The 27723-nt window shown below is 39.1% G+C and overlaps 1 protein-coding gene across 1 annotated transcript in view; it reads left to right on the forward strand.

Moving 5' to 3' along the window:
* Nucleotides 1-3256: 3256 nt before the first annotated feature.
* Nucleotides 3257-27723, forward strand: part of HMGA2 (high mobility group AT-hook 2) — a 168617-nt gene continuing 144150 nt past the window's right edge. The window contains exons 1-3 of the mRNA XM_050924290.1: nucleotides 3257-3418; nucleotides 5847-5933; nucleotides 14633-14683. Of these exons, the coding sequence (XP_050780247.1) occupies nucleotides 3302-3418; nucleotides 5847-5933; nucleotides 14633-14683 (255 nt within the window). The 5' untranslated portion in view covers nucleotides 3257-3301. The remainder of the gene's footprint in view (nucleotides 3419-5846; nucleotides 5934-14632; nucleotides 14684-27723) is intronic.

The raw sequence follows: 27723 nt of genomic DNA on the forward strand, positions 1-27723 counted from the left end.
TGTCCTTTGAGAAATATTTGCTCACCTTTTGATTACAGTTTGATGCAAACATATCTGCTTGTGAGCAGTTGCCTCAAAAACTTTGCCGCTTGAAATCCATTCTGAGTGCTATATGTCCTCTCTGCTTCTGTGTTCAGATTCCCTGGATATGAGTGGCTTGAATTAAAATTAAGCTGTTTGATTAGTCAGAGGCAGATTTGTATGATAAATTCTTCCTCTTTTGGTCCATCAAGAATACCATGTTGATTCAAGTTGTAGCGGTTTTCAGGAGATGAAGAAATACACTCAGTTACAGATGAATGATGAACTCATGGCCTTTTATATCTCAGATGATAACACTTATTTATTTTCTGTTGTTATTGTTATTCATTTGTATTGCCCAACCAGAATTAAAATTCCATCATGCTACGTACAGTGCGAACACCAGTACAGAAAGTGACAGCCCCTGCACTGAACAGCTTTCAAAGACAGTTCTGGACAGTTGTCTGATGTGAATGTTGTCTGATTATGACATTACATTAATACCTTTGAATCATAGCATTGTCACCAGAACTGTTAAGAACTTGGTGAAGACACACAGGACTATTAATAGCCCATATGGGATGAATCAATAAGAATAGTGGTTTTGGAGATAAAAGGTCATAGGAATCTTATGTACCATTGTCTTACAGAGACATCAACAAGATGAATGGATGTTATAAAAATTATTTACTGCTACACCTGAAACTATTGATTTTATGATCTTTGTTTGAAATCTTGCTCTTTCATGCAACAGCTAAATCTTTTGATGTACTGGATGGACTTGGAGATCTTCAGATTTTTAGAGCCCTGTGCGGATACAAAATTTGTATCCTCATCCAATCGGCGATCCGCAAACATGGTCCATGGATATAAGGCAGATATCCACAGATTTGCAGGGCTCTAGATATAACATTTGGATCTGCATCCATCTGCAATCCTCAAACATGGTCCTCAGATATCCAGAGATTTACAGGGCTCTACAGATTTCTTCGCAATGTGAAGAAAACTGAATGTTGTTCAAAGTGGCTTTCTGTCTGTAGGATTATTGTGATAGTCCATCTGTAAAATTTCAGGGCTATCTCTATCTTCATGGCTAGTTGCTTTGTGGGCTCTGTTTCATACTGGGCTTTATTGCTGCTTGGCCCCATCATCCCTGCTGATTGTAGCTCATTTGAGGGGAAAGAGACAGTCCTGGAGGCAGCTACATCTTAACCTATTGAGAGCTTTGAAGATAAGAACTGAGACCTTGAAGTGGATATGGAATTAGATGAGAGGGGACAATAGCCTATGAAGTACTACTGTGGTACTCCCAGTGTTCTGTTTTGGGAGATGGAAGCCTTCATGTAGCCTTCACAATCAGCTCTATGTAGAGTGAGTCCACCCTTGCCAAGATAAAGGCATGAATAACTGTGGGTAGGTCTGCATCTGAGAGGAAAGAATGGCTGAAGATGGCAGAAGACATGTTTGGATGCTAGCTGATGAGTTTGGTAAGATTTTTAAGCTGGGCACCTCCTAGACAGTTAGAGGACCCACCTTTTGACAAAGGGCTTCAAACAGTCCCTTAAAGTGTTCCTCTTTCCTATCAGTATCACCTCCACCCAATCAAGTTTCATTTGGAGCCAGCTGCACTTTATTCAGGAGCTGTTTTTCTTTCAGAGTCTAAGTAGAGATGAGTAACTGCATTGTCTCTTTCTCAGCAAGTGCAGCTGTAATACTGAGATACTAATTAGACATATAAGAGGGAAGGCAGCACCAAAACTTCAGGACTGTTGCATGTGAGAGATCTTCTGAAGGAGAGGTGAACCTGGTGAGCCAGCACTTAGTGGCTAATTGTACAGAAGGCTGATGAGAGTTCTAGTAGTGTTTGCCCTTTTCCATGGGTGTAAGGAGTTGTCAATGCAACTAGTGCATCTCTGTGCCATATCCTGGTGTAGATATCTTACTTTTCAAATTATTCTTTGTTATTTGCATCAGAAATGTCAACTTCTGAATCAGATGCTATTTGCATCCTCCCTTATTGGATTTCTTATACCCTTCATTTGGAGCCTTTGTGCAGTTTTGGACGTTGGAGTGGAGGGGGAGGACAAAATAACGAAGTCACTGGAGGAGGCAAACAAGCAGCTATTAGAAAGGTTGGTTGACAAATCTTTATGCCTGACAAGCTGTAGTAGAGGAGCTGAGGTGCATTTGTGCAGCTGCTCAGACTTGGCTAGTTCAGGTTTGAGAGAGACGACCAGTGGTGCGGGGACACTTTTTATAGTGGGCGTGCTGAAGGTGAATACCACATATTTGGGTTATTATTACTTCAGGCCCGACGTGCCGGCAGCATCCCTAGTTCCATCACCTATAGGAGAGGACTGGGGGGCAATGGGAATCCTCGGTCTGTCCCTTTAAACCTGCAGCAGGAGTTGGGCATGAACGGTGCTGGACACGTGAGTTGGTCTTAGTGTGCTCTAGCCTGCCTCTGCTTCCACTGCTGCTGTATTTCTAATGTTTTATCTGGCCTAGGTCCAGCCCCCGATCCTAGGTTTTTCGTCCTGCCTCCTACTCCTCCTCGTGTTTTTTTTTCACACAGCCCCCTCCTATTTTTTCCACCCACGGGCAAAGGTGTTTTTGTTTTTACTCATCCCAGTTTAATCCGTGGGCAGGACTCGCTTAAGAATATTTCTAGCCCTAGCAACTCACATCACAGACACCACAGCTCGCGCCCGCTCGGTCTTCTTATAAATGATCGCCCTTTCGCTGCCGCTCCCGAGCCCCCCATCTCCACAGTGTGCATGACTCCTGGCAAGAGGGCCGAGTCCCCCGTGCCTTTCCAATGTGTCTTCTCTTACTGGGTCCTGAGCCGATCCCCGGGCGATAGCCACCGCTTGCTTCCCATTTTGGCAAGAAGATATTCCCCCCACCCCACTTGGTTTGCTCCTGCTCTGCTTGCAGCGGTCCCCCCTCCTGGCATTTGTAGGGCTGCAATTCACCCTCTCGCCCTCCTTCCCCACCCCCCTTCTTGACTTGCTCCGCGTTACTAGCGATCCCTGTTCCCAAAGCGTAGGGGAGAGAAGAGAGCAGAGTCCCCCCCACCCTCCACCACCACCAGCACCGCTACCACCATCACCACCTCCTCCTCCCCTTCTCTCCTTTTTGGCAGCACCAGGACGTCCGGTGTGCGGTGGTGGCAGCGAGCGGCGAGCGCTCGGGCTGAACCCCCCCGCCCCGCACCCCCCTCCCCAGCTCTCAAGGTGCTCGGAGCGATTGTTCCCGGCTGAGCAGCGGCAGCGGCAGGATGAGCACGCGAGGGGAAGGAGCCGGCCAGCCTTCCACTTCCACTGCTGCCCAGGAGCAACCTGCAGCCGCAGCGCCGCCGAAGAGAGGACGGGGCAGACCCAGGAAGCAGCCACAAGTCAGTACCCGCTCCCCACACGGAGCGCGCGCGAGAGGAGCCGAGCGTGGCCATGGACGGGCTCCCGCTGCCACTGGAGTCCCGGGGACGGGACACGGCGGCGGGGGTGCGGGGGGCTTTGTTGCGCGCCGTTCCCCGCTAAGCACTGAAGAGGCTCCGCCGCACGCGCCGGGAGAGGGGCCGGAGCTGCCCGCCCGCTGGAGGGGGGAAAGGCGCAGCGGCGGCGCGGGGCGGGTTGCCGGCCAGAGGCGCTGGCTATTGTGCGCGGCGTGGTGGCGGTGGCAGCGTTGCTCAATGGAAACGTGCAGCATGGAGCAGCGCGGAGCCGGCCAACCAGCGCGCGCTGGGTCATCCCCGAGCAGAGTTTGAAATTGCGAGAGGGCGAAGGGACTGAGCTGCTCCGGCTCCCTCCTCTCGGAGCCTTTGCAAGCTCTGGGGCTGTGGGAGTCGGGTCCCACCGGGGGCTGCAGCCGCCTCCGAGCTTGACCAGCCCAACCCTTAGATCTTGGGGCTGGGGGGGTGCGGCTGCAAAATCGCTTGGCTTTTGGTCCCCCCCCCACTTCCCTTCGTGTGCACGAAGGTGCCCCCCACTCCCGGCGGCGGGGGGAGGCTGCTGGAAGGGGTCAGCGCCGCAGTCACAACACCTTTTGCATTTCCGGAGCCCTTTGCCAGGCAGGTCGTTCTTCCACCTCCCGGGGGGGCTGTTCCGGGTTCTGGCGCTCCCCCCTCGCTTTGCACCCCTGGTCAGTTTCAGGGACTCCAAAAAGGGGCGCATCGGGCCCCTCTTCGCTTGCAGGACCCGACTTGGGTTGAAGTTTGCTAGACTTGTGCCTCTCCCCCGCCCCCCTTTCTTGGAGTGACATTGCCACTCTGCTTCGCCGAGTCCGGCTTTTTTCACCCCCTCTGAAGCGGTCTATGCTGCGGGGATTTTGCCTGCGGATGCAACCAATTAAGCTTGCAGCTTTGCAGGGGCTGCATGGGGAAGCACCGAGCTGGAGGTTTTGTTTGCCATAATTCGCAGGCTTCGGAAGTAGCGATTGGAAGTGTGTGGGGATTTCTAGTGAGCTCATTTAAACTGACTTCCGCGGGCTTTAAACATGTTTATTCCATTCGTTAGCATCCCACCACTTCATTCAAAGCATGTCAGATGATTAGAAAATATTATGGGAGCTCTGAGATGCAGAACATCCTCGAAAGCATCCCCCTAGTCTGGGGGAGATGCAGCTCCTCCTGCCCCTTCAGTGTGCCCCTAAAAATGCACAAAAAATACTTATGGAAAACCACAAAACTGGAGTCCCACGTTTTCCCGCTCTGCCCTGTGACACTTACTTAGCTTTGCGATTTCAGCTTTATATCCCCACAAACTCACTTTACACTTAGCTCCGACAAAGTGGCCTTGCAACAAAACCAACCAGTAGCATTGGGCTCTGCAAGTTTTGATCATGGCTTTTTTTTAGCATTTGAATGGCTCAGAGAGAAAGAAAACTGCATCTCCTAAAACGTGTTCGATCCAGATGTGCACCATGTCGCTCAGGCTCGCAACTGAGAATCGTATCATTTAGTCTCCTTTCCAGACTATCTAAATGTACCAGGGAATTTAAAATCTGAAGGGTTTTAGGCTGGTTTAAGTTAACAAACTGTATTTAATTAGTTTTACCACATCCTGTAATCTGAATGAAATGTTCAATATTTAGAACTAGAAGAGCTTTATAGTATTTATGATTCACTGAATAAATATTTGGAATCCGAACTATTAGTCATTCATATCCATTTTAATGACTGGTTTATTTACTATCAAACACAGGGACCAGTTAAGAAAATTGCTAAAATAATCACTGTTCTTGTATAGATGTGTTAAACTTTTTCATTATAGATATTTTATTTCAACAAATCTATATTGCATGCCAAAAATCTGTTGTAAAGAAATCATTACATTTACATTTTAACAAAAGACAATTAAGTTTAGACAAATAAAACAAAGGCAAAAAAAAATTATGCCCTGAAGAGAAAACTGCAGATTACTTCCCAGTTTTTCGGTATTGAGCTTTTTCAAAAAATGTTTCTGATAGAAACGACTTACCATAGTTGTATACCTTTATGATGAAACGTAAATGAAATGGGTAATTAATTTTGAAAAAAACATCTTTCCACAAAGTTCACAATCTCCATCCCTGTTAACAATTTGTGTTTTCTGGTATGTTTTGCTGTTGTTAGAATGTGCAATTTTTCATGATGTTTTTACATAATTACAATTTAAATGACACTTCCTTTAATATGCAAACTAGAGTTCTCTACTTCCCTTTAAACTTTATATCATTCATTTATACTTCAAGTTTTTAGGTAGCTCTTCAGTTGTTTATACTTAAGGTCTATTTGGGTAGTGTCTTGTGGAGATTCTTGCTACAATAGCATGTTTTCCTGTGTTTAGGAACCAACTGGAGAACCATCTCCTAAAAGACCAAGAGGAAGGCCAAGAGGAAGCAAAAACAAGAGTCCTTCTAAAGCAGCTCAGAAGGTGAGATTATGAGAGAGAGAGAGGAGAGAGAGAGAGTTCTTAACAATTGCTGTCCACTCATCAGTTAGTTTCCAAATTATTCCAGTCATTCAGCCTTTGAACTGTAGGGTTTGAACCATTTTTAATAATGGAGGCCACATATTTTCTGCATTTTACCTTTGTAAGATCAGAGTTAACATTTGCTGCAGAAAGACCCTAGCACAGAACATGTGAGGTCAATTTACTTTTTCTACAGTGCATACAGTATGAAACAATATGACATATTTGAGGTATTGATTGAGATCTTCTGCAGCTAGCATTGTGGTCTAGAAATAAAATCAATATTATTAATTATTATTATTAATAGTATTTTCCCAGTTTAAGATTTAAAAAGTCTTCTGTGCACAAAAATGAAAATTAATTTCCTGTACATTTATTTACATTATTACTTCAAATCTGTCTATTCAAGCTAAGTGCTTTGTCAAACATGGTAATTAGAAGTAAATCCAATTATGTGTTGATAAAAATATTTCTTGAAATTTACAGTTTTAAATTGTGATAGTAAACTGAGAGTTCCTTAACAGCCTGATATGTATTGTTTAGTAATCACTTTCAAAGAGGTTGTTTCTTGAAGCAATATTAGTCTTTTGAACCAGTCCTACAATTTGGTGGTGTTAGCAGATATATACCATAGTGGTTCTGAATAGTGTAGCAATGGTACAGACCAGTCCAGTGAAGACAATCCTTTTAGTTCATAGATTTTAAATTGTAAGTTCAACCTGAAAAACTAGCTTAATTTTAAATTTAAATTTGCCAATGCTGTGCATTATAAAATCTTGCTAACAAGGCTAATAATACATTTATATATGACATTTTTTTGGTGAACATAAGAAGTAAATAGAAGTATGTAGTTTTGAAAATAAGTACGGGAGTAATGGTTCTGTAGAGGGGTCCACAGCAGTTAGCACTAATTTGCAGGTTCTAAGTTGAAAACAAAAGGTTATGAAATGTGGGAGTGAACTGTGGTGCTTAAGTGTATCAGTGGGTTTTACTCTTTGGTAGTTATGTGGTAAAATGTGTGTTGGAAGATGGCTGTTGGCTCATCTAATTATGGTTAATTTTTAAATGTGGTTTACTTTGTGCCTGTAGGCACTGACCATGTTAAGTTTGATAGTTTTCAGTGTTATAAATTACCATAGCAACTAGTGATAAATATTAAATTCTTTCATGTCTGTTTTAAATGTTTTGAATATTAGCTAAAAGAACATTTTCCTACAGTGTTTGAATTTCCAATTGTTTTTTAGTGTCTGGGCTGGGAAAAAAACAATTCAATCAATAAATGTATAAGTTGGTAAAAATTGTCCTTTTCAGGTTAGATATTTAAAATATACAAAAACCACTTTGCTACCCTAATAAATGTAGGTATTTTTCTTTGTATATTAAAAATGTACATCAGATTCAGTATTAAACAGTTTAAAATTAATTCTTCAAAAGAGAGAAAACACATTTTTATTAGTTTGGAAAATCAAAATTTAAGATTAAACATTTTGAATATTACTGTTGGAAGAGTAGGCAGTACTGTGTGTAATATTTCTAGCAAGAATAAAATTTTAAAGTAATTCTTCATCGAAATGTATTTTTAAAAGATATTTCTAGTAGAAATATTAAAAGCTGTTAATAAATCTGAGTGATTTAAATCACCATAAATTAGAAAAGCCTTTTTTATTATATAAAATTATATATTATGCAGTTTAGTTACATTCAGATCATTTTGGTGCATGTAGATCCTTTTTAGTCTGAATTAAGAACTGAACAAGTTAATAGCACCTTTTTGATTTTCAGAGTCCAAGGAACTATTGTAACTAAGGCAAACTCTACAGAATGTTATGTGTAATAAAATTTGATCAAGGGACATGTCTTATTTACTATTAAAAAATCTTTGATGTTTCCTTAAATATAAGTTTGATGTGTTTTTTTTTTAATTTTTGTGATGGAATGGTTGTTAAAATATGTATCTTGGGTAAGATGCACAAGTCTTGCGTAAATATTCCAAAGTGTAAAACAGCTGTAGAACTTTTAAAAATAACTAACTAAATAAAGTAAAAGCTTTAGGATCATATTTCAATTACCTATTTGTTGCCCTTTTTAAAAATAGATGTTGTAATATCACATTTGACACCTCAAAGTTTTTATTTTATACAATTAATTTTATGATAAATTTCTTCATAGTAAACATGAATTGAAAAGTTTTCTCATTTAAAAACAAACAAAAACTCATGGTTCAGTTGTTGTTGCTATCACTTTTTAAAATAATGAAATACAGTTGTAACTTTATTATATATATATTAATATATATTAATTGAAGGGCCTCTATATCCTTTTCCAACTCTCAAAGCCTTGCTTGTTAACTGTGCTAAGACCCTATACATGTAAACTTGGTTGCTCTACATGCAGTTGAAAATTGCTGGAATTTCTATAGAATAGTGTGTGGCCTATGGTTTTCAAAGTGAGCTCGTTGAAATGTACTGTAGTGTTCACAACATGTAAGATAAACGTACACCACTAGAACCCACAGAGCTGACGTGAGAAGGCACTCATGATTAATTGATCGGGTGTTCTCTTGCAAACCATTACACATAACAATTAAAAATGTATTACACAAACTGGCAGAGAGCTAAAAATACTCAGACAAGTATTGGAGCTTTGTTTTGTTATACTTTAAAAAGTAAATATCCTTAAATCAGTTGAGGCACCATTTTCCCTGTGATCATGATTCTGTGGTACTTTTAAAATTTCTTGTTGTATGGTTCTTTTTTTTTTTTTTTTTTTTTTACTTGCAGAGCTTGTGTTTGGACTTAGTAAACTGGCCTTGGGGCATTTGAAAACAAACTGTGCTTGTTAGGAAATTAGCAATGTGAAACTTGACAATGCATGCAGAATGTTGCAAGACCAATTGGACAGCTAATAATGCAGCAATTACTCTAATTTCAGGTAATACACACATAAAAACTGACGTGCATATAATATATATCTAGGCTTGGAAAGATAGATTTTTATCTGTAAATGTTTGTTGGTGAATGTTGATTTCACTGTTCACACACACATCAATGAAAAATATTTCCATCAATAGTAATCAAAATTTACATATAGGCAAAGTACGAAAAATGCTGCCTGATAACTGGAGTTTGATTTAAGGATATTTACTTTGCATAATTTGATGTGATCACAATTTATGTTTGAACGGTTACAAAGCTTTATCTTTTTAAATCTCAATGTCTGCTGTCATTAAATAATTATTGTCTGACCCTCTCACAATTTCCTACAACTGTGAAAATTTAAATTGATACAATTTTTTAAATAATGCTTAAAACCCATGATTTTGTGCAACAGTGAAAATTTAAATAGATGAAAATAAAAAAGGCTTAGAAATAAACCAATATCAGTCAAAATTATATAAGAATAGAATTCTACCAAGCTTAAACATATTTATTACATGTATTTATTAGATGAATATATAAGGTAAACCTGCATTTTACCAAAAAACACCCCAACCTCTCAGTTGCTTTAATTTTCCACGAACAGTGAATGCGAGTAACATATTTAACAGATGACAAGTTGGAGACAGACATAAAAGTACTCTAATCACATTGTACTAGAATGTTCAGAATTACTCTATCATTGGAGCTTATGTCCTGCTGTCATAGATTTAAACCAAAAAATGAGGTATTCTCTTTTCTAAGGTTTATCTGTTTGACTTTGGAAAAAGGACAACATATTGACATCCCTCTATTATCTTCTTGGTTACTCCGTACCTATGTTTTATTTGTTAGACTGTGGTAGCATTGTTACCAGTACATCTCCATTTCCCTTATGCATTCAGGGCTTTTCTTTGTTTAGCTCCTATATTTGTGCTTGATAAAATTTCCCTTGTTTGGAATGAAAAAACACGCTTTTGGAGTAACACAATAGAAATAGTTACTATGTGCCATAACAGAAAACTTCAGAAATGCATCCCAAGAAGTGCTCTTATGTCAAATTCACCTTCAATTTAAAAGTTTGGGTCCGACTCAACTAAAATTGAGTCATTTGTTTTTCATTAGAATGAAATTAAATAACTCAAAAACGCATGAGTTGGGAAATGCACACTTTGCAAACAAAAGTTACTGTTACTGTTTGTATCTACACTTTGTTATATGCCTTCTGTGAAGAGAAGTTTGTGTCTCTAAATTAAATAGTCGGGTGAAATCCTGGCCCTGTTGAAATTAGTGAGAGTTTTGCCACTGACTTCTTTGGGGCCACAATTTCAACCTACGTTGGTTGATGAAAATCTGATTGACCTATGAGGAAAGGTTAAAAAAACTGGGCTTGTTTAGCCTTGAGAACAGAAGACTAGGGGGAGGAGGAACCTGTTAACAGTCTTCAAATATATTAAGGGCTGTTGTAAAGAGAACTGTGATCAATTGTTCTTCATGTCCACTGAAGTTAGGACAAGAAGTAATGGGCTTAATCTGAAGCAAGGGAGATTTAGATTAAATGTTTGGAAGAGCTTTCTAACTGTAAGGGTAGTTAAGCTGTGGAGTAGCCTTCCCAGGGAGTTTGTGGAATCTGCATTACTGGAGGTTGTTAAGGACAGGTTAGACAAACACCTGGCCGGGATGGTCAAGGTTTACTTGGTCTTGCCTCAGTGCAGGGGACTGGACTTGATGATTTCTTGAGGTCCCCTCCAGCCCTGCATTTCTATGATTCCGTGTGGTGTACAAGTGGCCATTGCACCTAAAACATGGAGACTACAGCCACTGAGATGTTTTCAGTAAGATGTGTCAGGCACGACACCCTGTTTAGCGATAAACTGGGTAAATATGACATAGAAGCTATAACAAGATTATGTCTGTTCAGTACCTGAGTCCTTTTATTATTGTTTTTTACAAAGTGACTTCAGTAGAGGGACACTTCATTGTGCAAGTTCTCTTGACTAGGTTTGACAACAGAGATCTTTGTTGAGAGAGCTATCAATTACTCCAGCTGACCTATGCCTCTGGCACATTTTATCTTGACATCTCAACAGATCATTTTGCAAAACAGATAGAGTTTACAAGATATGGATTCTGTTGCATTTGGGTTCATGCTCGACAATATATGGATGCCCGAAGAACACTTTATATCCATTCAATTATTTACACTCATCTTGTCTTGTTAATTGCCTTCAACTGTACAGTTTCAATTTCTGCTTGGCATTGCCCACCCATGCACCAAGAAGGCGCTGGTGGTGGGAAAGTCAGACTCCATTTTTGCTGAGCCCAGTATAGTGTGAGGTTATGAAGCAGTTTCAAGTCGCCTTGTGCTACTGAAGCTTAGATGAATTGCAGACCTTTCCGTTGACCATTAACTGTCTTTAATATGAAAAAGACTGAAATGGCAATTGTGATAGCATGAAAAATACCATTTTTTCAGACATATTTTGTGCTCAAAAAGCTACTTAATTCAGTTCATTCCCAAAATGTTTTATCACAGCAATTAATTGCTTATAATATTGCATATGAAAGTGTGTTAATTTAAAAAAAAGAAAAACACCCTTAAACTGCATATATGCTAACCTTCCCTCCTCTTGCTCAGCCCTCCTCTGTTTTATGTTCAGTGTTAAATGTTGTTGTACTATGTTATATAGAGCAAAGTCAAGTCTCAGCATGTTGTGTCATGTGCTGAGATATAACCCAACACAACACACCTTACTCTACATTGCGTCAGAGGATTAAAAAGAAACAGCTTCGTTTGATTAAGCAGGTATAAACTGCAGCGGGATAGTTGAGATCACTTGCAAGCTGCCGCCTAAATAATACTGTTTGTTATGTTTGGGAAGTTTGGTGCTCTCTCTGGATTTGTCCCTCACTCAAGACACAACAATGTAATAAAAGCAAACAGCTAGCAGAGTAATTAGATTAAATAGCTCTAAATATCTATTAAAAAGGCAAAGTAGTGCTGTTGGTTTGATGTGTTTAACTTCTTGTTAATTAAATTTTACATTTTTCCACACAATTTTATTTATTTTACAGGATCACTGCTAAATAACTAGTCATGACTCCAGGTATTTATATTGTGACAATATTGTGCTCCCAAAGTAAACATGTGCTATATTTGTCAAAATATTAATATTAATAATAATAAAATATCCCAGTGAAAAACTGGAACTATGTTTCCTAGATTCCTTGTCTTTACTATAATCTTTTGACCATTATTTTCCTCCTTGTTTGTTCAAGAAGTGTTTTGTCTTTGCCTTTTAGAGTAGAGATAAAATGTCCATTATGGAAGTCCTTGTCATTCATCTTCTGCAGTTTAGTCTATGGAAACCTTCCTGTTTGCTTACAGCATCTCTTTGTACCAAAACATAATGAACTGGAATGCAGTTCTGTTTGCCCAGCTCACCTCTGGGAAAGATTTGGTTTTGATAAGAACTATAGAAATGTTTTTCTTCTGACATGAGGTGGAAATCATATACATCACTAACATAGTGCCTTTCATTCCAAAGGGTCCTGAAGCACTTTACAAACTGATATACAAACTGTACACAGGGAACACTATCCACTACTGAATGTAGCCACCTCTGGGGTGATACATATTGTTAACAGCACTCAGCCACACTGCATGAAGTTCAGGACTGGAAAGGAAGATTGATTATTCAAAGAAATCTGCATGTACTCTTTCCAGTCAAGCTACTTTATATAGTCTAGGTGAGGGGTTCTCAAACTGGGGGTTCTCAAACTGGGTTTTTTTTAACACCTCTGAATGACAAAAGTTTTGTCTTTCAGTTGCCAGTGTAGACAAAGCGTAAGTGTCTTAAAACCTGAAGAATATTTTACTGAGCTACCCCCAGGGGTTCTCAAACTGGGAGTCGGGACTCCTCAGGGGGTTGCAAGCTGTCAGCCTCCAGTCCAAACCCTGCTTTGCCTCCAGCATTTATGAGGGTGTTAAATATATTTTAAAGTATTTTTAATTTATAAGGGGGAGGGGAAGGTTCACACTCTGAGGCTTGCTATGTGAAGGGGGTCACCAATACAAAAGTTTGAGAACCACTGGTCTAGGTCAACTTACTGGGGTTTTTAAAGTTGATTTCAAGACCAGGTTTGCTGTTGGTCTAAAAAGTTCATGTTCATTTTTTTTAAGGACACTGCCAGCATGATCTTAGTTTTAAGAGTAGTAAAAACCTTAAAAAAAGGAGGGGGGTTGTTGCTCCTTTACTAAGATGTCAAGTGTAGATTTAGAACATTTTAAACTGATCCATTCTTAAAAATTAATGCCTCAGTTCAAACAATAACTATTTGTCTATTGAACATCATACACTAAAATTAATCCCTATTTGCACTGTCCAGCTTATAAGGACATAATAATGAAGGGCTTGAAGGGAAACAAAAACCTCTTAAATACCTAGAGAATACAGCAAATGGACTTCTTTAAAATGTATTCTCATAAGAGGGTTTCACCTTACACGTAACACTGGTATAAACTGTTAAAGAGCAAGTTTACTCTTTTAACAAGTCTAAGTGATAATTTTGCCCTTTAGGAATGTGAATTTTATTTTTCACACATTTCTTCTTGGTGAGATTTATTTCAAGGTCATTTCGCTGCACTTATAGTGTAGGGTTTATAGGGATTGGCCCCAGTACTTTCCCAGCTCTTCTTGTGGGATTAATTTTACATGACAAGGCATTACACACATTTTACAGAGATATGCCAATAAGTGATTTATGTAATGAGACAATTGACTCCTGAGGGGGAAGTCAAATACACACACTCCTTTGAAGAAGCAATATATGAAAACACGTATTATGCACCAGGCATACAAAAAAACCTTGATTCTTAGGAGCGATTATGCACATAGGGTGAAATCCTGGCCCCATAGAAGGGAGTTTTGCCACTTACTTGAGTGGGGCAAGGATTTCATCTGTAGGTCATCTACCTAACTACCATTATTATTAATCAGATATTGACATCTGTATGGTGGACATTCTTTGTCTGTAAATAACAACATTTTATATGTGATATTTCATCCAAGGATTTCAAAGTTGTATTACAAAAGTGGGTAAGTATATCCCACAGTCACCAAGCAAACTAATGACAGAGTCCTGAATGGCATCTGTGTTTTCTCTGTTTGAGCTCTTTGCACTAATTGCTAGGCCATGCTTACATATCAGGTGCCATTTCTAGTGCACCTACTGTTGAATTTTCTTCAACCCTTAAAATGAAGACATATTTTGGAATGGTGAAAGGTATGTTCAGCGTTTAAAGGACGTGTTTGCACCTGAAAAGGAAAATGTTACTCAGAATCAGGAAAGTATCACTAAGTAGAAATACACACATGTTCAAGATGATATTCTTTGTCAAACATGCTGGTTTACTTTCTGAACATTATCAACAGAGGAAAAACAGGCAGACCATTGCGAATAGCCCATCAGTTTTAAAAAAGTTTCCTTCCTTCTTGAAATAAACCGTATGCTTTTTACCCCACAAGAGGGGATTTTAATATCTTTAAGTCTATGCTATAAAATATTAGAAAAAGGAATGTGGTTAAGATTCAAGCCATAGGGGAGAGAGAGATAGAGACTTAATGCCACCCATCTAATCAGCAGATACATAATTTTGGATAATATTACAAGAAATATGTTCCCAGTTACCAGAACTGCTAAATAATGTTGGCTTATAAAATATGTTGTTTTTTGACTTTACAGAAAGCAGAAGCCACTGGAGAAAAACGACCCAGAGGCCGGCCCAGAAAATGGGTAAGTAATCCATTTCTAGTCATTTGATTTATTTTTCTGCTTTATAAAATGTTTTAATGCCATTCTTTAGAAGAAGACTATTTCTATTTCATTTTTTAAAAAGAATGTCTGTCTCATTTCTTTCTGTTGTGTTGGGTGGTCGACGAAAGGGTTAAGGCAACAGAAACCTTATCTCAACTTCCTACCTTTAGACTCTGATAGTTTGCTCAAGACACTTTACTACTAAATGTTTGCTGGCATTGAATACTTGTGTGTCTTATCAGCATGAAAAGAGTCTCAACTCTTCCTTCAAAAAAGAGTAACAATGAGATATCTTGTTCCGTAATTGAGTAACAAAGGTTAAAGGGGTATTATCAGGCATCAGAAAGTGATTATGAAAGGTGATAAAATTCAAATGCAGTGTGTACAAGATAAAGTTAAAAAAACAAAACCTCTTTGTCTCTTTAGTAATGCTCCACAGTCCCTAAGAAACAGAGTACATTTCTCTCCCAAAAACCTTAAAAGGAACAAAAATAAATGTTGGGTAACTTGCACCGAATGTTTTCCCTGTCTGGACCAGCTGTATACCTCACATAGACTGGGTGATTTGTTATATTTTTCATTTGTCTTGTTATTAAAATTTAAAATATTGCTCTTTCACACTATTATTGGCTCCCTGGACGTTGATGTCAGAGACAAATGCATTTTTGGAAGGTGCCCTTGATCCTCTTGTCATACAGATTTCTGGTCGCTTGGAGTCTAGACATTCAGTGTTGAGTTGTTGAGTACTTCTTTTTTACTCCTCTCCCTTATACACACACTTTCAAAAGGAAAGTGATGAGAATGTCACCTGAGTTAATGGGAGAAATTGACAGTGCAACCATATGTTCCATAATATATTCTCTATCTAGTTTTTCTTCTCCCTTTACCTGTAACTTCTACACCTCTGTCCTCTATTTTTTTCTATACTTCTTTTTCCTACCTCATCTCTTCTTCTTCATTCCTTTATTATGTTCCTTCTTCTCTTCCCTCATCTTTATGTTGTCATGTTCCCTCCATTAGCTCATCCTTTTCCTTTCCAATATATATTAAGACTGTTGTCAAGACATACAGGCTTCCTGGAGCTAAAACAGCACCACAGGAAGCTTATAACTACAACTGACATTCCCCAAAGTGTCAGCAGCTAAGCGCAAGAGAGAAGGGATGGCTTTAACATATGCTATAAAAATAGTCCTATTGTGGTCCAGTGATAAAAGTGCCTGAGGATCTTCCTCGAATATTGTGGAGAAAATCAGACAGTCACATACAGTATATACTATACATGTCTACAGTATTTAGACTAGGCAAATTCTTTGTACACAGAGAAGAAGCCCATTGGCATTAGGAGATTAGATAGTTTATAAAAACTTACATGAATTGGTAACCTTCTCAAAGGTGACTTGCATGAGGCAAACACTAAATAGCTCAGTAAAATGTATAGCAATTACGGTCAGTTTCCTTATAAGGTTGTCTAGAGTTTACTAGGGCCTGAGACTGTATATGTGGATGCTAATTCAACTCGTCTATTCCTTATATTGGGTGCAGTCCCCAGGGAGGCAAAATGAATGGCTGTTTTACGAGAATAATTTATAACATCCAAGCCCTCTATACTAGGTTTGGTGTATGCGGTTATAGGCAGAAGGTTGTTAACTCTGTGGGAATGGAAAGCTTCACAGTCTGTAGTGCTAAGAGGTGCACCATCCCAGCCATTGTATCTGGAGATTAAGCTGTATCTTCTCTGAAGAGAAAAAACAATTTTTTTTGATAGTTGGCATGTTATACTTTGGTTTGTGTAGCTTATACTGGCAAGAGTGAGCAGGCAGTAGCAACTGAGGCCACGTCCAGACTAGGAATTAAAATCGATTTTAGATACGCAACTTCAGCTACGGGAATAACGTAGCTGAAGTCGAATTTCTAAAATCGAGATACTCACCAGTCTGGACGGGGCGCCATCGATGTCCGCGGCTCTCCGCGTCGATTCCGGAACTCCGTTCGGATTGATGGAGTTCCGGAATCGATGTAAGCGCGCTCGGGGATCGATACACCGCGTCCAGACTAGACGCGATATATCGATCCCCGAGCAATCGATTTTAACCCGCCGATGCCGCGGGTTAGTCTGGACGAGGGCAAAGAAATAAATACAATACGGTCCTTTGGATGAAAAAATTGAACTGCAGAAATAAATTCTTGAAGAGAGGCAATCTTTATTCTGCAACCAGTTTAATGCTTTCCAACAATATCACTCATTTCCTTTAAATTAGGGACTATTTTAAAGCTCTGCAGTATTTTCTTATTGCAAATATCAGAAACGGAATCCTTTACCCATTCACTACTGTACTGGAGGTTTGTTTTTTAGTGAATTTCAGAAATAATATACGAGCATGCACCTAACAATGGGATCAAGTTGTAGACATTGGGAAATAAAAGTGCCATTTTCTCTCTCCTGCTTTTCTTTTTTCCAGCTTGAGTCAGGCTTGCAGGCTCCTCTTTACATGTGGTAAAATGGAGAGTCATATCACATTTTGTACATGAAAAATATATTGTTAAATCATTAGGAGCCATTATCATACCAACAATTTTTAAGCAGTACTGTATTAGCTGTGGAAATCTGTGAGGGATTCTACCTAAAAACAGATGGGCATGGCATAATAGGGCCCACTGTGTTTTAACATCTAGCTTCTGTTCAGAAAACACCTCTTTTTATCACATGAATTTCATTTGGGTTTTTAAAGTACATTAGGGGTTATTTTCTTTGTTAATCTAGTACAGGGGTTGGCAACCTTTCAGAAGTGGTGTGCCGAGTCTTCATTTGTTCACTCTGATTTAAGGTTTCGCGTGCCGGTAATACATTTTAATGTTTTTAGAAGGTCTCTTTCTATAAATTTATAATATATAACTAAGCTATTGTTGTATGTAAAGTAAATAAGTTTTTTAAAATGTTTAAGATGCTTCATTTAAAAATTAAATTAAAATGCAGAGCCCCGCGGACCGGTGGCCAGGACCCAGGCAGTGTGAGTGCCACTGAAAATCAGCTCATGTGCTGCCTTCGGCACACGTGCCATAGGTTGCCTACCCCCGATCTAGCATGTTTGTATCAAGCATTACTTTAAACAGTTATGTATCAATTAAAATAAGGAATGCGTTGATTTCCTTTGTGTTTGTGGGGGGCAAGAAATTGTATAGGACGGATATTTTTCTAAGTTTATAACCTATTTTTGTGAGTTCAGAGGTTTTGTATCATATGTTGTTCATCAAAAAGTAAAGTATTATTTCTTCTGTTTCCTTCAATATGCACATGCAGAAATAAACTAGCTAACAGACTTCTGTAGAATTCTGGTAGCCAGTCTTTCTGCCAGTTCAAATTAAGTATTTAATACTTGTGACTCACAATTTTTTTTAGAAGAGGGATTAAATCTAGTTGACTATGAATAAAACCTGGAGAAAAAAGCTGAAGTGAAGTGAATGGAAACCTCTTTTACCAGACGTGTACAATAAACAAAGTAATATTTTTAATAAAATAATGTGTACTTTGAAAAATAGTCCAGGAAGATAAGATCCTTGTCTATTGAACAAACAATAAAAAGTGAGTGGCTCTATAGGAAATAAATATTTGGTTATAAAGAAAAGCCACCTATATTTAGAGTTAATTGATTAAAAGCACTGAAGATAATAAGGAAGAACCAGATGGGAACCATCATATTTGGAATCAGAAATTCAGTTTCAGTTGTAGTAGAACCCATCTGTCATCACAAGTTGCTGGACATATGTGTGCAGTACAATAAAACTTTTTTTGGGGGAAAATCCTATTATTTTAATGATAAAAACATTTATTTGTATGCTTGTTACTCTTTAATTTTAGAAGTTTTGATACAGGGATATGATCTAGGTTCTTTGATGCCAGTGGAACATGCAGATGAAGCAACCTGGCTTTTTATTAGGAGAATTACTATTGTATGTGTCATAGATGTTCACAGCAATTTACAGAGATAATAAAGACATGAGACCCCATTGAAGTCAATGGGAGTTTTGCCATTGTCTTCAGCGAGGCCAGGATTTCACCTGTGGAGCCTAACCCTACTGACACTGGAGTCAGTGAGAAGCAGGAATAGGTCTCCATTGCCATGTCCCCTTTCAGGCAGCTATATTTACTGCCAAATGTGCTAAAGAGTGCATTTCAAATTGGTAGCAATAAAACAAACAGAATTAAACTCCATTTCCTTATGCAAGGGTTTGAGCTGATCTTAACATGCGTAGGTGTACAAATCTATGTTTCTGAAGTTTAAGGATGTGATCCTACCCCCATTGAAGTCAATGGAAGTTATGCCACTGACTTCAGTAAGGCCAGAATTTCACCTTAAATGCTGAAAACTAGAGTAAGAGGTACAAAACTGTTTTTAAAAAAGTGAAGCAAATGATTTCTAGCTGATAACTTTTTCTCCAAATTATACAAATACATTAGAAGCAAGAGGAATACAAAGGACAGGGTAGGGCCATTACTGAATGAGAGGGGCAAAACGATAACAGAAAATGTGGAAATGTCAGAAGGGATAAATAACTTTTTTTGTTTTTGTTTTCATCAGAAAGTTTCGTAGCAATTGGACATCTAACTTAATGAATGCCAGTGAAAATGAGATAGGATCGGAGGCTAAAATAGGGAAAGAACAAGTTAAAAATTACTTAGACTTAGTTAGATGCCTTCAAGTCACCTGGGCCTGATGAAATACATCCTAGAATACTCAAGGAGCTGACTGAGGAGATAGCTGAGCCATTAATGATTATCTTCAAAAAGTCATGGAAGATGGGAGTGATTCCAGAGGACTGTAAAAGGGCAAATATAGTGCTGATCTATAAAAAGAGGAATAAGGACAACCCAGGGAATTACAGACCAGTCAGCTTAACTTCAGTACCCAGAAAGATGATGGGGAAAATAATTAAGCAATCAATTTGCAAACACCTAGAAGATAATAAGTAACAGTCACCATGGATTTGTCAAGAACAGATCATATCAAATGAACCTAATAGCTTTCTTTAACAGGGTAACAAACTGTGTGGATGGTGGGGGACGCAGTAAATGTGGTGTATTTTGACTTTAGTAAGGCTTTTAATACTGTCTCATGTGACCATCTCATAAACAAACTAGGGAAATACAGCCTAGATAGAGTTACTAGAGAGAGAGAGAGCAGGATGCATAACTGATTGGCAAACTGTTCCAAGAGAGTAGTTATCAGTGGTTCACAGTCAAGCTGGAAGAGTATATAAAGTCCTGCAGAGATCTGTTCTGGGTCTGGTTCTGTTTAATATCTTCATTAATGATTTAGATCTGTTGTGGACAGCCTGTGGCTGTATATGGCTTGTCAGGGTAATCCACTGGCGGGCTGCGCGACAGTTTGCTTACATTGACTGTCCACAAGCATGGCCACCCGCAGCTCCCAGTGGCCGCAGTTCGCTGTTACCGACCAATGGGAGTTGTGAAAAGCGGTGGACATCATGTCCCTTTGGCCCGCATTGCTTCCTGCAGCTCCCATTGGCCGTGAACTGCGAATGTCAATGTAAACAAACTCTCTCACGGCCCACCAGTGGAGCCACAAGAGCTCCAGGGCTGGATTAAAACTGCTGGTGGGCTGATCTGGTCCACGGGCCATAGTTTGCCCACCCCTGTTGTACAGCCTTATGAATGAATCAATGCAGGCAAGACTACTGCCTGTGGACGGTCATCATTTTACCCACCTAAAGATCTTGAATGGGCTTTTGTAGCTATAGTGGTCAGACTAATTACCAGTGTCCTCACAGTTCCTAAGCTGAAAGTGTAAACAAGTGACATGAAGTCAAGTTACATGAAGAACAAGTTAAAAGTCTTAGAAAGCATCATATTTATTTATATCATTTCCAAACAGGATGATCTGCAAAAAGTATAATTTCTCAAAAGGCTAGAATGACTGCAAAAGCAAGTTATCTAGCAACCTTTAAGATTATCTCTAATTACTGGTGAATTTTTAAAGATTCATAATTTTGCCATTTAATTATTTTCTTTCCATTGACATTCTGGAGAAAACATATTCTGCCTTGGATATATTTAAAGAGGTGTGTGCATCTTCATTTCTGTACAAGCCTTGGCTAGGTCTAAGATCAGATTCAAGTAAAGGATTTTGTATGTGATATCACAGTTATCATCCCTGCTCAGAATTTTGGAGCGAAATTCTCTGCGGTATAAGTGGGTGTGACTCTATGGATGGCAATGGAGTTCTGCCCATTTATACCAGTAGAGAATTTGATCCTAGATCTTTATGGCCTACAGTTAGGGCACGTCTACACCTAAAATGTTGCATTAGTGCAGCTGCATCATGCATTGACGCAGCTGCACCACTGTAGCACCAATACATGGAGGGTTAGGTCGGTATTTTTCACATCCCTGAGCGACGCAGTTTTACTGATATAGGTCTGTAGCATAGACCAGACCTTAACAAGGGCTTTTATTTATATTATCAAAAGGGTAGTTCGCTGATGCCCTCTATGCCAGAATGGGGTATCACAAGATGTCCAAGTTAGCCAAAGAGCAAAACTTTGCATTTCTATAGCATTTTCTATCTGAGCTTCTCAAAGCACTCATAGTCATTAAAGGGAAACTGCGAATTCAGATTGGCCCCAAACAGCAAATGTTCATGGTTGAAAGTGAGCGAAATGCAATAAGTAAGGAAACAGTATCAATAGTGAAAAGTAAGTTGACATTTTAAAATGTTTATTTTTTATAATCTCAAGTGTTATTAGATGCACAGGTAAGAAAGTTAGTGTATTTAAAAGTGATTTTTCATTTGACAGTATCCCTTAATTTTCATAGCACTTCCTGTCAGCTAGGTAAGTATTCCTGCATCCTCTTTTTATATATGGGAAAACAGATTCAGGAGCTACATTGCCAAAAAGGTAGCCCACTTTTTCTGAGGGCATTTTATGTCTCCAGTATGTGCAGCCACAGTTCAGTTGCAGGTACAGTTCTAACTACCTGTGTCTCTAAGGACCTGACTGTACAAATCAGTTAGGTAGAGGTGCAGGCAGTCATATTTGCTCCTGCAGTTCAGTTTTTCGCCATGAAAATTTTGTGAGTATAAAAGGAGATGTTGAGCCTCAGCTCATTGAAAATATACTCCATAGAGGTTAGGAGCTTAGATTTTAAAAGACATTTAGGTATCTAACTTCCATTGAAATAAATGGGAGTTAAGCAGCTAAATACTTTAGAAATTTGGCCCTAAGTGTCTTGCCCAGGGTCACATAGGAAATCTTTGGAAGAGCCAGGAATAGAACTCTGATTTCCTGACACTTGCCTTGTATCATAGGAAGGTTGTCATTTCTTAGTAGCTCTCACTGGTCTACAGGTTAGTTGATGGAGTGAAGCACACATTTGAATTGTTTCCCAAACCAATGCATCTGCTTGTTTCCAATTCCTATAGGCTAACGATGCATCCAGCACATGTGTAGCTGTCAGAACAATGACGTAGGGAGGACTTGGAAGGGCCTTGCATACTCTTTGTGTACAAGATGGATGAGGGAGTGTCAGGACCAGCGTGAGTTTCTGTAACTGGGCTCTATTTTCTATTTTTCTAGTTTCTATTTGACGGAAGTGTGAATCCTAGTGAACTTATCTCCTTCTTACATCTTCATTGCATATAGAACTCCTGCATTTGTCTTTTAAAATAAGAAATACAATCATCAAACCTAGCTGTATAATTCCTTAAATGTTCTGAATGTAAGTAATCTATGCTGATTTTTGCTATAGATGCTGGATATGTCCAGTTAAAGGGCTGCCACCAGAACTGGCACTAGGCATAAACAGACTAAGCAATTGTTTAAGGGCCCTGTGCAGCTCAAGGGGGCCCCCTGTTTGATTTTTTATTATTATTTTCATAAGAACTTGCCTTTGTTAGTAAGGCTCAGGGCTCCAGACTCAGCTTAGTTTATTAGTATGTGTTGGGGACATGGGGGGAAATATTCCTGATTAGGACCCCCAGTGGGCTAGCACCTCCCCTGCCTTCCAATTTTGAAATAAAAAAGTCAACACCTTACACCCTTGAGTATATGGGGGTTGGGGGGAAACTTGACACAATGAATGGAATACCATGTGTAAAGGTGTCAACTGATGGTTAGGCTGAGAGTCAGGACGCCTGGATTCTCTTCCAGTTCTTACTCTCTATGCAGTATGGGGGAAGCCACTTAATCCCTGTGCCCAGTGCTCATTTACACTATGGCCTCTAGCGGTAATGATAATTTCCTCTCATTTTATACTGCTAGAGTGGTGGTGCTTAGTGTAAATGATAATAAGGCCCTCTGCGCTTAAATTCACCCATCTGAAATAAGGAGTTTGATAATACTTATTATCAGTGATGCTTTAAGCCTGATTCTACATTCTTTACCTACCCCAATTGGAGATCTGGATGCAATGCAGGTTTGAGTCTCTTCTGATGGTTTTGGGATACTTAATGTTTGGAAAATGCTTTGAGGTCCTTGAATGAAATCATTGCATGACGTAAGTGCAAGCATTATTATTATTATTTCCTTTCCCTTAATCATAGGACAAAGGTTTGCTTCATGTTGAAATTCAGTTTTATATTTTAGTTACAGTACAGGACTTTCAACAAGAAAGAGGGCTGCTCTCATTAAGTACAAGCACCTGATTCAGGAAAATCAGTTTTTATACCAACAACAATGGACCTTATATGTGTCTTTAGTTAGCATTGCCCATTTATATCCACTCAAATTTCATACAGATTCAAATTAAAAAAGTGTGAGGAACATGGCACGTTTACAGCAGAGCGATTATTTTTCCTTTTCAGAACCTATGTGCAGTGTTCTTTAGATCTTCAAAGAAAAATAAAATACTGGGACAAAACCTGCTGATTGAATCTGAAAACACTAACATCACAAAAAGATGAATCCAGATCTTTACCATTTAAAGAGTCAGTTAAGATATATAATTTAGCAATTTAAGATGCATCAGTGACATTGTCAATGAAGGAACAGGAGAATTCAAATATTTTCATTCTTCAGAGAGACTCCATAGTAGGAAGCGCCAATGCCCAGCGAGGTGAATGACTGAATGAAAAAGTCATATGTTGAGGAGCTTGTAATCTTGATGTTATAGATGATAACATTTATAATGCACTGTTGTTCTGCAGTCTTTTGTCATACTCTGTTCAAAGTGATTCTGATTTTACAAACCACTCCTATCAGTATGGTCTGTGTCAGTGACTGTTGATGTAGGATAAATTCCTTGTTTACAAGCAGAAGGAACTGTCAGTCACAGAGTTTTCTTTTTTGTCATTGCTCACTTGGTTTGTCCAGCTTTAACATTCCTTTGATTTCTTGGTGGAACAGTGACCTTTATATTGTCCAAGAGCATCCTCAGGGCCACTCTTAGTTGACAGATCTGAGGAGGAGGTGCTACATCTGTGAATATGGCCATCTGTAGGCTTCATTATTTTTGCCTGGAGGCTAACATTGCAGAATTCAGTACATTCATGGAACATGGTCCTTGTGTGTTTTACAGTGTGGCTAGAAGGACAAGGAGAGCCACTTTCCATGAAGTCTTTCACATGAGCTTATTTCTTGCTTTACTTGTTGAAATAGTAGTTCATTTCCTACTCGTTGGACCTTAGGCAATTTAATACATATATTGTGTAAGTTGACATATTTTGGGGAAGATTTCAAGATCGTAATTCTTTTCATAGCAATTTATGGAAGCTAGTAGTGTGTAATGTACTCTTTTGTTTTGTTTGTTACAGTAGAACCTCAGAGTTACATACACCTTGGGAGTGGAGGTTTTTCGTAACTCTTAAATGTTCGTAACTCTGAACAAAACGTTCTAGTTTTTCTTTCAAAAGTTTACAACTGAACATTGACTTAATAAAGCTTTGAAACTTTACTATGCAGAAGAAAAATGCGGCTTTTAGCCATCTTAATTTAAATGAAATAAGTACAGAAACAGTTTCCTTACCTTGTCAAATCTTTTTTTAAAGCTTTTCATCTTTTTTTTAAAAGCAGTTTATGTTTAACACAGTATTGTACTCTAATTGCCTTTTTTTTAATCTCTGTTGCTGCATGATTGAGTGCTTCTGGTTCCAAATGAGGTGTATGGTTGACGGGTCAGTTCATAATTCTGGAGTTCGTAACTCTGAGGTTCTACTGTACATTTTATTTGGACAGATCGTCATAAATTTATCCTTTTCTAGACTGCCAGTCTAGGTGTCTGTAAATTGGAAGGTCAAATTCTGTTCCTAGTTACAGTGATGTACATAATAATATTAATAAGCTAAAGTTGCAGTAACCGCATTCATTTTAATGGATTTACACTAGTGTAAATGACACTTGTATCCGGCCCATAGAGGTCTGTATGCTTGAGTGAACCGATGGGCATAGCCTACATTTTGGAGCCATTCAAATTATTAATGAATCAGACACGTTTAGAATTTTATGTTTTACATCCTCTCTGTTTAGAATAACTGCTTAGCACTTAAAACTCATTACAAGTGGTAGTTCCTGTATACAGAGAGAATGGCAACTTTATCCAATACATTATCTTAATCCATCTTGACTGTTACATCAATTATCCTAATAAAGATCAGTTGGGAGCTTTTACAATTTGTAATACAAATTTGTAACACATACGTGCGCTTCACTATTATGATCTTATCAAAGTTGCATTGTGCTCACATATATTTTGGGTTTTCTTAGTATTCGCATTGAACTCATTGATACTCTGCCCACTCATACTGCATTGTTTCCTGTTAATGATGCTTTGAAAAATCTGCTCAGGAACCTTTTTCCATTGTTTGTCTGATCCAGCACTTGGCTTACAGCATTAAAAATTCAGAGCAAAAAAACTAGACTCCTGTGTGATGCATGTCTAGGTGTAAAAACAGTTTATGCCACCATTAGGTGCAACAGAGGTCTCCCTGGACTGTATTTGCCTGATTTTGGAAACATTTCATTCAGAGAACTCATGATGAAATCAATGGAAGTTTTCCAGGCATGAAACAGCTGTAATATCAGGCCTTATATGAAAGTAAAGATTGTTTTAGTAAATACTTCAGGTGGCTATGGTCGAGTAGATTGAGCAGGGGGTTGAGATCCAGGAGATGTAGGGTGAAATCTTGGTCTCATTGAAGTGAACAGTCCTTTTCAATTCATCCCTGGATTCTAGTTCTTAGTCTACCACTGACTTGGTGTGTGACCTTATGCAAGTCATCTAGCTGTCTATAAAATGAGGGATTATTATCATGCTAACATAAAACTGTGAGATCCGTTGATGAAAAAGACTGACATAAGTGCCAAATATTCATCTGCTACACAGATTTAAAATATTATTTGTGTTTTTTTCAATGTTGAGTACATTGTAAGCGTATATCATAATAACGGTTGAATCTTAATAAGTTTGGTACACATTTTACTTAGGTGTTTGGTTGTGTTTTGGTTAGAGGAAGGTGGAAGCACCTCCTGCAGACAATACCACATAAGGAAAGGATTGATTAGACTTGTACAGAAATTTAGGATGGGATCCACAAAAGGACTTAGGCGTTGCAACACTGAGCATCATGGTGGTGACCAACTTTTAGGCACCTAAAAATCACAGGAACAACACCGCAATCCACAAAGATGAGTTAGGCACCTAGTCTCCCTGTACAATGAATGGGGAGAGATTGGTGCCTAAGATAGCCAGTGGGATATGCCAAAGAGAAAGGTGAGTGCTAAACTTCCTCCTTTCTCAGAGACAGGGTCCTAAGTCTAAGCTGCAGGGAGGCACTACCTAGCTCTGCTAGCGATTCATGAATGGGAACTCGTTGCCTGGAGTCAGGCAGCTTAGGAACCTAAGGCATTTCTTGTGGGAATGAATTAAATGCCTGCTTCACTCCATAGAAAATAGGGCATGGGGTAGATGAGCCCCCTTATAACTTCTAGCCCAGTGGTTAAGGTGCTCATGTGGGATGTAGGAGACCCAGGTTCAATTCTCTCTCTCTGCTAAAGGCTGAGAGAAGTTTTGAACAGGTGTCTCTCACATCACAGGAGAGTGCTGTAACCATAGGGCTATGAGATATTCTGATTTGTGTGGTGGGGAGGGGGGATCTCTCTCTCTCTCTCTTCCCCACCCCCTGCCCCTTCCTCTGTTGAAGCTGTTCAGCTGTGGTTATGTAATGAAAGAGAGATTGGAGCAGTGGGACTGGACACAGATCTCCCACTACTCTATTACAGTCATTCATTTTCACTCGCTCTCTCTCTTTCTGCCCCAATGGCTGATCCACTGTTGATAAATACTTAAATAGTCATTATAGTTCCATGGTTAAATCACCCCCCTGAGCATTGGGAGATCCCTGTTCAAATCCTTTTTCCCCACTCTGGCAGAGAACATGGAGTGAACCTGGGTGTCCCCCATCCCAGGTGAGTGCTCTAGCCACTGAGCTAAAATTATAAAGTAGACTCCACCGCCACTTTCTCATCCAGCTGGATTTTGAATGGGACCTGATCCAGGGGAGCATGTCTACAGGATCAGGCCTCACACACAACGTAGGTGGCAGAATGCCTATCTTCCCCCAATTTGTGGAGTGCTCTGGTGCTTAGGTAAGATATGGGCATCCAGCTGCCTCAAGGGAGGCAGGAATATACACACCCAGAGGCAAAAATGTTGACATCTAGGGAACTTTTACCATGAAACTTAGGTGCCGAGTGAGTTTAGGTGCCTACAGGATTTGGAGAGAATTTTGTGGATCACAGTGAGGCCAAAACTGGACTTGAAGTGCATAAATACCTTTGTATATCCTACCCTTATGTAACAGGCTTTTTGTTGATGTTTTTACAAAAGGGTCATATGTATCAAATACATAGTGTTGCTACTTTAAAAATTCAGATAATTCTTACTCTTTTCTAATCATTTCAGTGAAGCAGACAATTTAAAAGTCAAACTCATAGCTTTACACCAGCAAAGTATTCTGTGGTGTAGAAAGATCCAGTAACTTGAATTATCTTGCTGCCTAAACTAGTGT

This window comes from Gopherus flavomarginatus, chromosome 1 (assembly GCF_025201925.1).
Source record: "Gopherus flavomarginatus isolate rGopFla2 chromosome 1, rGopFla2.mat.asm, whole genome shotgun sequence".
Classification (NCBI taxonomy): Eukaryota; Metazoa; Chordata; order Testudines; family Testudinidae; genus Gopherus; species Gopherus flavomarginatus.